Here is a 15,180-nt window from a genome sequence, read left to right as displayed (position 1 = left end):
CCCAAGACAGAACCTCCTTTGTTTGGGTCCTTACCCTGTGTATCTCTTCATTTGGCTAGTGATGCATACCCTTTATCATATCCTTTAATAAACTGGTAAATATGTGTTTCCCTGAGTTCTGTTAGCTGCTTAGTAAATTAATCAAGGCTTAAAGGAGGTTATTGGAACACAATCTGTAGCCAGTTGGTCAGAAACACAGGTAAGGGGCTTGCGACTGGTGTCTGAAGTGGGGGTTGGGGAGCAGTGTTATAGGACTGAAACTTTAGCTTTGGAATCTGATGCTATCTCTAGGTAGATAGTCAGAACTGAATTAAATTCTCTGACACCCTGCTAGTGTCTGAAAATTACTGTTGTATGTGGAACACAACCCCCAACACACACGCATTGGAATTGGGTCCAGGGAGAACCTACTCAGTAACTGTAATATCTGGATGAAAAATACTAGCTCTAAAGAAGTTCTCTTGGATTCTTAAATTTTGGGGTCATAGATACCCTGAAGGGGTTGCTAGTTTATATGCACTACTAAGTCTTTGTCTCTGTCTCTGAGATTGTTATGGAAATATTTCAATAGGGAAAATAATATAAAATCTATCTTCCCAAAGAGTTAGTGATCACGTGATTTTTAAAACTAAGTTTACTCCCTAAGTTTTAGAAGAGAGATTTTGAAGGCCAGATCAGAGTATATGCATTTGAAAAACCTAAATTAAATATAATTCTTCTTCCCAAAGAAGGTATTTTAGGCTCTAAAAGAAAACTGTTAATGCCAATAGAAGCAATAGTCAATTTCAAGTTAGAGAACTCTTTTTTTGTTTAATTAATAATTTTAAGTGTTAATTCTTCAGTTCTTTTGAGTCCTTAGTTTTTGGAGATATCCCTTTTGTCTTCTTAGCATTGGAGAAAATAAAACCTAAATTTAAGTCATTCTGTTTGCCTATTTGCTTTAAAATATAAGGATACTGGTTGCTTTTACTGGAGTCAAAATGCTGCTTGCTATATATATAGTGTGTGCTTTTGGTTGTGATATTAGTACAAGCGCTTTGGGGCTCTACTGAGTTTTTGGCCAAAGAAGAAAGAGATACCAATGTTAGGGTTCTGGTTTGCTTGTGTTTCTACGCCCACACATGCACACACCTGGCCAAACAAACACTCTTTCCAAATTTTATTTTTAATAAATAGAGTTGGATAGCATTAAAAATGAAAAAACACTAATAGTTATTATATTCATTCCCTAAATCTCTTAATCCCTCAACTATGTCTTTTTGATAGTACTTCTGGTTCTTGGTTTATTTTATTATTTTGACAGAAAAAAACAAAAATTAAATAAACCTTTCCTCTAATCCTTCTTTAGTGTATATGTTCCTCAGTTGTGTCTTTACACATTTTGAGAATCATCAGGGACAAAGTAGGAACTGTAGAAACAAAGCTTTCTTTGGCTGTTTTGGCTTTCCTAATAGCCATTTGGATTTCCAAATATATAATCAAATGCTTAAAACTACTGGTTTTATAGGTAATGTGTTTCCCCATTTGGTGGACTTAAAGAAAATTCCCTTTTAGGAATATAACCAACTAAAAGATAAAGTATCAGTCACACAAAAACCAGTATCAACAAAGAGATAGAAGTCCCAATGCATAGGGCAGGTTCATCTACTACTTACCAAATATCTGAAGTATACGTTTTCCCTATTTAAAGCAAACTCAATTTATGACAATGTGAAATAACAGAAAAGATATATTAAGGAGTGATCATTTAAAGTTAAATAAATGATCCTTCCTTATCTGCCCCAAATGACATCCTTTCTATCTGAAAGTTTCATGTATATGCATGCTTTTCAGGAAATACACCTCTTGCCAAAAAAAAAAATGCTTACCTACATTAAACAGATTACATAATCTAAAATTATCATGAGCATTTTCAAACTCATAAAATTAAACAATCATAGTGAGATAAGGCTTTAGTATTTACTCGGTTCAACCTTTATCAGATACGTAAGCTTATTATAATACCTCCGAGAAGTGACATTTGATTTGGGTAACCCACACAACTATTTTAAAAAAGTAAAAATCAAGAGTATTTTAGAAAGATACTTTGAATTAATTAAGTGGTACTATTTTTAAAGTAGTATTATGATACTTTTCTACTTAGCATTATTTCCCAGATCTGGGCTTGTGTTCTTGGACAGTATTTTATAATTAGTTACGTGTTTCCTTGCTTTTTGTATGTACATATGTAGACAAAGAAAATTACTGAGCATCTACTACATACAAAGCATTAGGCTAAGTGCTCTGGGGACAGTAAGGTTTTGAAAAAATGTGCTCTTTTCTTACAACTGAGTGGAGGAAACACATATATAAATACAGTCCATAAAAGGCAGATTATGATGAATTTGTGGCTTTATTTTCCTTCTTTCTCCCTGTCTGTATGTAGCATGAATCAAATTAAGTTCACTTTTAAAGTCTGGCAACTCTCATACAGTGCTGGTGAGAATCTAAATTAGTTTAACCCTGATGGAAGGCAATTTGGCACAATTTATCAAAATTACAAATGCATAAGCTCTTTATAGTAATTTAATAATATGTACCTAAATTCTTCACTATGCTTCCCTTTAAGAGATTGAGCCATTGGGTGTAGACTGGACTTAGTAACCCACTTCTAATGAAAAGAATAGAGCAGAAGTGACTACATCCAAAAGGCACTGTGGCTTCCATCTTGTTTTCTTCTCAGATCACTCACACTGGCAAAAACCAGAAGCCACATCTCGAGGACACTCCGGCAGCCCCGTGGAAAGGCCTGCAAGGTAAATAACTGAGGACTCCTGCCAACAGCCATGTAAATCAACCATGTTATAAGTAGACCTGCCAACCCCCATCAAGCCCCAGATAACTGCCACCCTGGCTGACAACTTGATTACAACTTCATGAGGGATCTTGGGCCAGAACCACCCAGATGAGCCACTACCAGATTCCTGATCCTTAGAAATGATGTGAAGTAACTACTTGTTTTAAAGCCACTAAGTCTCAGGGTAATTTGTTATAGAGCAATAGATAATTAATAACCCTCTGACCCTGCATTTCTGGGAATTTATCCTACAGAAATATCCTTCACTCTCTGAATTCTCAATCTCCAAATTCAGGGAGTGATGTAAATTTTTGGATGAATCCTTCTTGGACCAATGTTTTACTACTCACGACCAGAAACTTAAGAACCACGTAAAATTCAGATACTGTGGGTTCCCTTGTTATCTGATCTAAGCTCAGGAACCAGAGTTTGGATAATACATGTGTGAAAGGACAAACTATAAGCTTATGCATTGTAGCATCATTTGTAATGGCAGAAGATTATAACAAAACTGGGAGGAGTGCTTATTAACTACAGCCACACAGTGGAAAACTGTAAGGTTGTAAAAAAGACTGCTCTCTGTGCATTGATATGGAAAGATCTCCAGGATATATTGTTTAGTGAGAAAAAAAAGAGCAAGGTATAAAAGGAGTGTGTATAGTATGCTATCTTCTTTTATAAAACAGAAAAAGAAGAATATTTTTTATTTCCATTTTTTATTTGCATATAGAAACTCTCAAAAGATTCACTAGAAAGGAATGAAAGTGAACTTTCTCTGGAAGTGGGAATTAAGTGGATGGGGCACAGGAAGGACAGTAAGACTTTTCACCCGTTAATTTTTTATTTGGACCACTGAACCATGTGAATGTGTTACCTTTTTAAAATCATTAAGATTTATAACATTGCTGAAAGCACAGAACAATTACCACTCCACTGAGTTTTTCAACCAGCATATAATATAGAAACAATGATAAACACAACAAAAATACTAAAACTATCAAAATCGTAAGTATTTATACCACAATTTTCAATTGTCTTTTCTCTGCTTATTCTAATTATGCTTCCTAAAAATTATCACAGTCCTAACTCTGTGTTCTAATTTATTAGAATTATTATTTGAAATATTCATAAAATTTAACAGACAGGAAAAAAAATTGCTTAGTGGAGTCTAAAACTGGTCCACATCACAACGGCCCAGGAAGCCACTGAACGAGATGGCCAGGCCCTACCATAGATCCACCAACTCAGAACTCTATTGAGGTGCAATGTGAGGGGCCAGACTTGGGAAACTAAAACAAGACAAAAACAAAATAACAAAACCTCCCTGGGCTGATACTGATGTAATCTCTGCTCCCTTGCTCACACAAGAGGGAACTTGGATTTAAAGACATGAAAGAACTTTAAAAAAACCTAAAACCATAATGTAGGGATGGGGGCACGGGGAGGGCTGTACAACACAGAGAAGACAAGTAGTGATTCTACAGCATCTTACCACACTGATGGACAGTGACTGTAATGGGGTATGTGGGGGGGACTTGATGATGGGGGGAGTCTAGTAAACATAATATTGCACATGTAACTGTAGATTAATGATACCAAAAAAGAAAAAAAAACAAAGAAAAAACCTAAAACCAGTGAACAGAGCTAGCACCTGAACACTCATCTCTGAACCCCTAGTCCTATCTTCTTTTTTCCAGCTTACTCTGGCCCAGCTGACAGTGAAGGACCAGAAGGAAAAAGGATATACCACAATGTCACACGATTTTTAGTTTTTCCCTTTTGTCATATTTGGGATCTAAAATAACTTGGATTAAGTTTTTCCTTTCCCTTCACCCAATATCCACTTAAGTTTTCTTTGTTTCTCTTTTTATTTTTTAGCTGTGGAAGACAATTATACATTTGTCTAGTGGTTTGTGAAATGCTGTGCATACTGTATACTTTTCCCAGTGCAGGAGAGTAAGCCTGCTGCCTCTGAAATGCTGTCAATGGACTAGGACAGGAGTTGGCAAACTATGACCTGTGGGCCAAATGTACTCCACCACCTGTTTTTGTAACTAAAGCTTTACTGAAATACAGCCACACCTATTCATTGTCATATCGTCTGTGACCGTTTTTCCCTACAATGGCAGAGTCAAGTAGTTGTGACACTGCCTGGCCCTTTGCAGGAAGTTTGCTAATCCTGTTCTAAAATCACAAAAATTATCCTATGTCATTAAGGATAGAGATGGTAATAAAAACCTCTTTTCAGTTATGTTGTGATGATGACTATCCTGACAGTCAATTCTTCTGGTGGAGATGATAATTAGTAACAGATAATGAAATGGTAGGAAGGAGAAACAAGACTGACAAAAGGTCTGCAAGCTAGATATCCAGGACCTGATTACATGATAAATATTACTAATATATGAAATGGGGGAACCATTCTGGCTTTGAATGGTGACTTGGTGAGACCCTGCCTCCTGGCCTACCTGTTCTGCCAGCCAGGCAATGTGCTTGACCTCCTTGCTGCCTCCTGCTGTACTGGTTGCACCAAGCATGGCATTGAGTTCAGCCAATACCTGTGGGAGGAGAGCCATTATGTTGGTGTGGATAGCTACGAACCAGGAGTGCGCTGTGGCTGTATCCTTGCAGCGTAGAATCAACGTGTTCCTGCTATCAGGAGAATGTAGCTCTATCAATCTGTGTGGAAAAAGAAAAAAAAAAAAAACGAAACAGTGAGCTAGATCAGAAGTCATCAAACCTGCCAGGGTTTAACAAATATTGCTAGAAATCTGTTTTAAATTTTACATTCCTAGAGAAACTTCCTCTCAATCCTAAGGGTTCAATTCCACAGAAAACCACATATGGAAAGGTAATTATCAGAAAGACTAACTGCTTGGCCTGTTATTTCAGTGTGTTAATGTCATGTAAGATGAGGGAATCCATTGTACAGTGTATAGCAGAACACTTCACTTGCCTTAATTTCCATGTCAAAGAAATGGAAAGCATGCTTGTTGAATCTCCTAAGGTGTCCCTAGGTAAACAAAACCTACTGCCAAGTAGTGAGCTGAAATTTTCACTGTGTGAAATAAGGAAAAGAGAAAATAGCTGAAGAATATGACTCTGAATTTTGGAACTGTTTTTTTAGTGTCTGGGTAACATTATATAGATCAAATCATCCACTAAGCCATAGTAGAAAAATAGTTATGAGATCTTCAACTCTGTGACTGTTACTGTTAATGCTCAAATGAGGTCAATCTTACTTCAAAAGTAACCTTTAGGAATAAAAAATTTTTAGAAGTACACTGAACAAATTCCTTATAAAATGATTTATTGGGTACTGTTTTGTGCTTTGGTCAGTTTTTGCAAAGATGAATTTTAAAAGTCAAATAAACCCAAAGCAAGCTAATTTATATTTTCTTTATTACTTATATTAATCTTAAAAAGAAAAGGTATTTCTAGAACATCCTATATAAGATGGCAATTTAGCACACACATCTATCCTATTCTTTCCTGAAATCCCACTAAAAATAACAGTTGAAGCAGATTAAAAAATATCAATAGACACTTCTTTTTTTTACTGTGTCCATGGAATCACACAATAGGTAGTCTTTTTAGATTGGTTCCTTTCATTTAGTAATATGCCTTTTAAAGTTCCTCCATGTCTTTCTTGGCCTGGGAGTTCATTTCTTTTTATCACTGAATAATAGTCCATCATCTGGGTAGAGTACAGTTTGTTTATCCATCACCTACTGAAGGACTTCTTCGTTGCTTTCAAGTTTTGGCAATTATGGATAAAGATGCTGTAAACATTTTTGTGTAGGTCTTTGCGTGGACATGTTTTCAACTCCTTTGGGTAAATACCAAGGAGCATGATTGCTGGGTCATATGGTAAGACTATGTTTAGCTTTGTAAGAAACTGTCAACTGTCTTCCAAAGGAGCTGTACCATTTTGCTCCCACCAGCAAAGAATGAGAGTTCCTGTTTCTCTACATCCTCACCAGCATTCGGTGTGGTCAGTGTTTTCGATTTTGGCCATGCCAATATGTATATAGTGGTATCTCATTGTTTTAGTTTGCAACTCCCTAATGATATATAATGTTGAGCACCTTTCATATGCTAATTCATCTATATTTCTTCTTCGGTGTGGTGTCTGTTCAGATCTGTTGTCCATTTTTCAATTGGGTTGTTTTCTTATTGTTGAGTTTTAAGAATTCTTTATCTATTTTGGATACCAGTCCTTTATTTGAGAAGTATTTTACAAAGATTTTCTCCCAGTCTGTGACTTGCCTTTTCATTCTCTTAACAGCGTGTGATACTTAATTTTATGTGTCACCTTGACTGGGCCAAGGGACGACCAAATAGTTAGTAAAACATTATTTCTGGAAGTGTCTGTGAGGTTGTTTTTGAAAGAGATTAGCCTTATCTGTAGACTGAGTAAGAAGATGACCCTTGCCAATGTGGGCAGGTGTCATCCAATCTACTAAGAGTATGAGTAGAACAAAAAGGCAGAGGAAGGGTGAAGTTGCTTTCCGCTGGAGTTGGGACATCTGTTTTCTCCGCCCTCACACACTGGTCCCCCTGGTTCTTAGGTCTTTGAACTCAGAGTGTATTATACTGCTGGCTTTCCTGGTTTTCCAGCTTGCAGACAGCAGGTCATGGGACTTCTTGGCCTCCATAATTGCATGAGTGAACTTGAATAACTAATCCATCCATCCATCCATCCACCTGTCCATCCATCCTGTTAGCTCTGTGTCTCTGGAGAACCCTAATACACAGTGTCTTTTATAGAGTAGAAGTCTTTAATTCTAATGAAATTCAACTGCCAGTTTTTTATTTTATATTAGTACCATATCTAAGAACTTTAAAGGGGATTTTTTAAAAGCATAATCCTACAAGCTCGGGAAGACTGGAGGAGCACTACAACAAAAGTTTGGAAGCTGGCAAACAGACAGGAGTTAAATGACTTAGCAGACCTAAGAAAAATAGGGAGAGTCAAGTCAATCCCCAAAATGTTGGGGAACTGGAAGCAACAGTTACCTCTGGAAGTGGCAGTAAAGCAGTTAAAATAGAGACTGGCTGAAAGTCTGTTTCAGCAGCCATAGCAGGTGGCCCATCCTCAACCTTACAGAAGATTCATATCTATCCCCATCTCACCAAACTGGTTATATGCTTAATTTAGACCCTGTATCAGGCTGGTCTTTTTCTGTAGGGCTACTTATTTTGACCTGGTTGCTCTGGCAATGTAACCAGCTTAATATCCTTTAAACACATGCTAAAAGTTCAGTCATAAAACCATGATGAGAAATTTCTTTTACTCCTCCTACTGACCTACTTAGCACTAAAGATAGGAATCAAATTCATCCTTTGGTAGGCCCAAAACATTCAACTTCTGTAAAGGCCTTTATACCTCATACAGTTCTTGGGACATTCTCTCAGACACATCTCCTTTGACACAGTCTAAACTCTGAAAATTCTGATATCAAAGACCTTAGTTATTAATAACTAGAAGAATGGAAAATAAGTGTGTTATAAAATAAAACTAAACCTGATTAAATAGGAGAAGATACTGGGACCACTAGGTTGGAAAAAGATGAAAACAGGGAGAAAATTCGTTCCCAAGGCAGGATCACCAATTTTTCATGAAAAAAGAAATTTTATAGTGTTTCTTAAGAAGGGATTGTGAAATAGAAAATTAGATTAGAAGAAAGAGAACAGAAACTCCAAAACAGAACTGATGATTCCAGGATCCAGAAGAGTCTGTCTTTGAAGAAATAGCCCCTAGAGCTGATAAAAGGGATAAAATATTTCCTAAAGTCGACTGCTGTTTTAAAAGAAAAATTCAAATGAAAACTGCTAATAAAAAGTTGGAGGCAGTTTGCCAGCAATTGTTTGGGCCTACAGAAGAGAGAAGGAAGCAACTACAGTGTGAAGACTTTTGGCCTCCAGTCAAACCAGAGGATTTCCTGAGAAACGTAATTACATTTTGATCAGTTGAGTCATATCAGTGTTCAGGAATACACACACACATACATTCACACGATCCCCTACGTCTTGCCTGCTTATTTCTTCAGGTTAGTAAAGCCTTTGACATAACTTATGTGTTCAGTTTAGCAATAACCATGTTGATTTGTATGTCACAAAGCCAAAATTTACCTTTTACGGGGAAAATAGCCAATGTGAAGATGACTAAGACATTGTGAACCAGCTCAAGGATAACAGATTTACATTTCTGAAAAGCTGTGTTTAGGAACACTTTGCCATTGCTAAATTCCACCCAACCCACAGTGCTGTTTGCTAAGGAATCTGCTCATGTTTTCTCCCTGGGCTTCACCATTATTTATTTAGTTTTCACTTTCCAGAACAAACTGCTTATAACTATCAGAAGCATCTAATGAAGTCTCAAGAACTCAAGGTAGAGGAAGAGAACACACTTCCTCCTCCATCTCCTTACTAAATCATTCTGATGGTCAGCACTTCTTTTCAGCTCTACACATTGAAACTAAACAAAGTAGTAAAACAGAGAAAAAGGATGTTTCTCTATCATGTCACATAAGCTTTTGTTTTAAGCCTTAGAATAGTTAATATTAAAAACACTGACACCACAAATGTTGGTGAGAATGTGGAACAACAGAAACCCTCATACATTGCTGTGGGAATGTAAAATGGGACAACCCTTTGGAAAAGTCTGGCAGGTTTTAAAAAACTGAATATACACCTATCCTTTGACCCAGCAGTTCCACTCCTAAGAATCAAAATGTATGTTCTCAAAAAGAATTGTACAAAAATATTCATAGTATCTCTATTAATATTAGCTCCAAACTGGAAATAATTCAGGCATCTATCAATAGGAAAATGGATAAAGAAACTGCTGTGATATATTCATATTACACAATACTATTCAGCAACAAAAAAGAATTAATGATATATGCAACAAGGTGGATGAATCTCAAATACCTTACGCTGAGTAAAAGAATTCTATTACAAAAGAGCACATATTATATAATTATATTTATATGAAATTTTAAAATAGATAAAACCAATCTGTACTAGAAAATCAGAACAGTAGTAGTCTTGGAAGATGAGAGAAGGAATTGACTGGGAAGGGGTGGAATAAAACTTCCCAGGGTGGTGGGAATGCCCTGTATCTTGATATGTTTAGGTTACATAATTGCATGCATTTGTGAAAACTTAAGATTTGTGCATTTTATTGTATGCTAAAATTACCTCGTAAGAAAAAAATACAATGAAATATTGAACTCTAGTTATTTATATGCATGCTTAAGTATTTAGAGGGAAGTACATTAATGTCTCCAATTCACTTTGAAATGCATCAGAAAAAATTAAGATATACAGACGGATGGGTAGATGGCTCACTCTGTGATAAAGCAAGTATACTAAAATGTTAGTGGTAGAATCTAGGTGGTGGGAAAATGAGTGTGGACTACAAAATTCTTTTTGACTTTGCTATATGTTTGAATGTTTTCATAATGTTAGGAAAAAAAGAAGAATGATGCGAAACTACATGCTTACGTAGGGCTCCAAAACTAGATTCATAAGTATTTTCCAGATAAGGGAACATCTAAGCCTTCTTGCTCAGAGTTTTACAAGAGACTATGTGGAAGATTAAGATTTTCAAATAGAAATATTACATGATGCTGTAATTGATAAATGTTTTGGGGACAGATGTCCTGATGAAACTTATTTTTGCTGTTCATACATGAATGGTTTTTCTCCTGGCTTTAAATGTTGCAGTTGTGTTAACTTATAATGACATTTCCTTTAACAGAGCTGAGATAAATTTAAAGATCAAAGAGCTCTAAGTGATTTTATAGGTATTATGTATTCTTGAAGTTCTAAAGAGTTAGTAGAGCAGGCATTATGATGTCCACTTCACAGCAGAAAACAGACAGAGAAATTAAGGGATTTATTTAATATATTGAGAGCTTAGTATGCCAATTTTACAATCATTCTTTATTTAATCCTCATGTGACTTTTCATTTTATATAGGAGGAAACTGAAGCTTATGGAAAACTAACAGCTTGGCCAAGGTTACAAAGGCAATCATCCTAACTTCTAGTAGTCAGTGGTTTTGAACATTTTTTCTACCAAGACATATAGGATAGATGTTTACATTCCTGTGGGTTTAACTGAAGTTATGTATAATTTTGATAGGTATGTATAATTATGATTTTCTTTAAGCTTCTCTTTCTTGAGAACCTACTATGTGCTTGGCTTTATACAAAAGGTTTCATATGTATTATCTCTTTTGATCTGACACACTGAGTCCTTTTTTTTTTTTTTTTTTTAAGATAAGGATATGGTAGTTTATGGAGGTGAAACAACTTGCTCCAGAGCCTTACTTTGAGCAGGTGACCCACTTGGGACTCAAATAAAGGTATGTGTGTTGTAGAGCTCAGCTTTACATTAAAGAGCAGGAGCTTTACAGATTGTTCAAGTACAGTTGGACAATATCCATCATATCATAGACAAATTTTCACAAATACCTAGGGTGCCTAACTGGTTTTCTTGGCCTCACTGGAGATGGCTGGTAATTATAGATCTGCTTTGGTTATGTAACTGTATTCCTATTATGTTAATGTGTGTGTGCAATTTAATTAGTAGTTTAAAACCTATACATGCTTAAATTACTCTACAAGAAGATATATCAAAGAAATAATCAATCTTCCCATGTTTTCTTCCGTCTGCCACCTCTATAGCTTTTCTTCTTCCTTCCTAATTATAACCCTTAAATAGAATTCGTGCCTCAAATCGAATTTACCGAGTATCATAATTCTTCCAAGTGGTAAAGACACCTCAAGACAAATGCTGGGCATAGAAGCCACAGGGCATAAATATGCAAAGAAATAAAAAGCTAACCTTTTCAAACAATATGGCTTCTCTCTCACTTACCAACTTTACATCTCCCTGTATGGCCCCGGAAGATGACTGGTTAGCCAGAGACGGGTAAGATTCCTCAAGGGAGGAACAACCTAAGACAGGCACGGTCGCAGGGGGGCCATCAGGTGAGAAATTGGGGATCAACAGAGGTGAGGCTTAGAACCTCTCCCCCCCGTTTTGAGAGAAATCTTCTGCATCCATGGATGTTTTATTGCCCTTGTATAGCTTGGATTAACACATAGTCTACAGGCACACACCTGATCATCTACATTTGCTCTCTTACAACACTAAACTAAGTTTTCTACCTTTACCTGACATCTACCTACCACTTCAGCATTTTATTTAAAAAAATAAATAAATAAAATAATAATAATAAGGGAGAAATGTGGGATCCACATATAAATCAAGTATAAAAATCAAACGAATATTCATATTTGACCAGATTGTTTATAGTTCATAATGTGTGATCAAAACCGAAAGTTTCTGTGATGACTGCCCTTGTACTGTTCACCATGTAAGAACTTATTCACTATGTAAGAATTTGTTCACCATGTAAGAACTTGTTCATTATGCTTCAGAAGATTGGAGACTGATGAGAATTAGGCTTGGGGTGGATTAATGATTGTGCATTGAGCATTGTGTCCCCTATACAGAACTTTATTGTTGTTAACAACCATCTGATCAATAAATATGAGAGATGCCCTCTCAAAAAAAAAAAAAAAAGAGCAGGAGCTTTAATGTCCCTATGGCCTAATGCCCAAGAAGACCACTCAGCTTCTTGCTGTCTTCAGTGATCTACCCCATCCTGAGTAGGCACTAGGCTGTGCCTTCAGATCAGAGAAGGCCATAAAAGAAAAAGCACATTACAAAGAGCCTGTCTTTAACTATGTCTTTGGACAAGTTTATCTCTTTTTTCCCACCCTGTCTCTAACTTAACCCTAGATTTACCAATATTACCTCATGGAGTTAATGAAGACAAAATCATAGAACCCAACTGGATACAGAACTAGGAAGGACACTAGAAATTACCTGATCCACCTTTCTCACTTTACAAATGGCAAAACTAAGGTCAAGAGAAATTAACTTCCCAGGGTCACACTGCTAGCTGATGGAGCCAGATCTGTAATGCAGATCTCTGACTTTTACATTATCCACAATATAAGGAATTTCCATGTAAGGAGACAAAAATTTCTTTAACTAAAGTTTTTTTTTCAACGATAAAGTAATGTTCATACTAAAGAAAATAATAAAACTCCAGAAAGGTATAAAATGAAGAGCAGAAGCCCTTTTTTCCATCCACCTTCCAATCCCATGTCATTCCCCAGGAGAAATCACCATTAAGTTTGTCCAAAATTTTTCTTTATATGTACATGTACAAATATGTGCAAAACAATTTAAATATGGAATTTCAAAAATTACTCTTAGACTGATATTTTCCTCTGTATAGTTTAGTCAATAGTCATATTATTGCATAATAATATGCATAAGTAATATCGTAACATGTCCTTAAATTTGCAAAGCTGTATGATGTTCTCCTTAGGTACAGCTCACCTGTTTTCCAGATCCGGCATGCTTAGGTTTCTAGCAGCAAAGCACATTTTGAGAGGGATGACCTTTCTGTCCTTGGTGCTGTTCTGGTGTTTTGGAGAACCAGAGTCTTCACTGCCACTAAAGCTTGGTGACTGGGGAGCTGCACCTTCCCACGGCAGATCTGATACTAAGGATGGCTTCTTGATATATGGCGTTACTTCTCGGATGAACTTGACTGTGAACAAAAATCAAAGAAAAAGGTCAGTATTTTTGCTTCCTGTGAAAAATGACAACTGAAATACACACATGTAATATTGGACATGAAATGAAAAATGCACTAAGTTAAAGACCCAGTACACAGAATCTTAGGGCTGGAAGGTCCTTTAAAGGCTTATAATCTAAATGAAATACCACTATTTTGAAAACTCTCTAACTTCTGAACCTTTGCATACATCGGTCCTTCTTCTGCTTAGGATTCCTTTCTTCCTTTGGCTGCGTTGTCAACTCTACACAACTTGATTCCTGAACCTTTTCTGTCCACTCTTTCCAGGGTATAATCATTACACCTCTGTGATGATCATTTAGCACCCTGGTTGTATCCTGTGCCAATACTCTGTTCCCCTGCTGGATGTGAGTTCCCCAAAGGTGTGGATTATAGTTTATTCAATCTTGGTATCCAACATCTAGAACAGTGCCCACTGAACAAATGTTTGAGTAAAGAAGAGAAGGAACAAATGTACAATTAAATACTTGAATTATCTTGGTAGTTGATCTGTCATGAATGAATCTGGTGACAGATTCGGTACCTCCTGAGACAGCACCACCTAGCTTTAGGCAGCTCAAAATTTAGAAATTTCTTGAAACCTCCACCCATTGGTTTACTGTCTACTTACTGAAGCCATATAGAGCAAACTTAATCTCATCCACACGAGAACCCTTCCAACATCCCAACATGGATATTATCTCTCTCTCTCTTCTCTGGACGAAGCTCAGTATCTGTAGTTCAATTCGATTCAACTCAATCAACATTTTTAGCTACCTACCAAGTGTCAGGCATTAGGTTACTCATTGGGAAGACAAGAGCAAATGAGGCACGGACCCTGCTGTCAAGGAATGCTCAGTCCAGTAAGGGAGATAGCTATGTAAACAGACCATTACAGTTTTTAAAACAAGTAGAAAAAAAAACCTGTATTCAAGATAAGGTATTTCCATCAGTAGTAGCCCCAAATTAAAATACAGCTTCTAATAGATAGGAAACTTTTTTCATTTTAAGTTCAATTTTAAGACTCAAAATACTTTTTACCTCAGTCATGACCAGAAGCTACTGTCATCTGAGGTATGGTGTTCTTGTTTCAAACACTAGGTAAACCGAAGACTATTAAAATCTGAAATAGTATAAAAAATGTAAACAGTTGGCTGTAGCTTAATCAGTCGCCATTACCTCTGCTAACTTCAATATATGTTATATCAGTAATTTGCTTCCCGTTCAAATTTCAATGTGGTAGGTCATCAGAGTAGCATCATGGAAATTGAAAAACTAGAAAGATATGATCATTATCAATGCTTATCAATATTATAACAGCTACTATTTATATGCTACAGCATTAGAAGCTTTACAAGCCTATGAAACTACTAACAAAGATGACTAAATCTGAAAAATAATCAGATGTTTCTAAAAGCATAGTTAATAACAGTCTTTAAAATGGTTTCTTTTTTGAATAGTTAATACATGCATATAAAACAAAATTCAAAAAGTATGGAAGATTTTATAATAAAAAGTCTAGATTTGTAGCAGCCCGGTGCCCATCCCCGGAGGTAATCATTGCACAGTCATCCAGAGATACACTATGTTAAGCATATGTAAAAATAGACACATATGTGTGTGTACAGTTGACCCTTGAACAATTATGGGTTTGAACTCTGTAGGTCTACTT

The 15,180-nt window shown here is 36.3% G+C and overlaps 1 protein-coding gene across 1 annotated transcript in view; it reads right to left on the bottom strand.

Moving 5' to 3' along the window:
- The window catches only part of SNTB2 (syntrophin beta 2), an 89,996-nt gene that overhangs the window by 27,850 nt on the left and 46,966 nt on the right, over positions 1-15,180 (bottom strand). The window contains exons 2-3 of the mRNA XM_036897736.2: positions 13,268-13,481; positions 5,305-5,515 (exon numbers count right to left, since the gene is read on the bottom strand). Coding sequence (XP_036753631.2) covers positions 5,305-5,515; positions 13,268-13,481 — 425 coding nt within the window. The remainder of the gene's footprint in view (positions 1-5,304; positions 5,516-13,267; positions 13,482-15,180) is intronic.

Source organism: Manis pentadactyla, chromosome 15 (assembly GCF_030020395.1).
Source record: "Manis pentadactyla isolate mManPen7 chromosome 15, mManPen7.hap1, whole genome shotgun sequence".
Taxonomy (NCBI): domain Eukaryota; kingdom Metazoa; phylum Chordata; class Mammalia; order Pholidota; family Manidae; genus Manis; species Manis pentadactyla.
The sequence above is the reverse complement of the archived record's forward strand: the minus strand, read 5'-3'. Positions and strand labels throughout refer to the sequence as shown.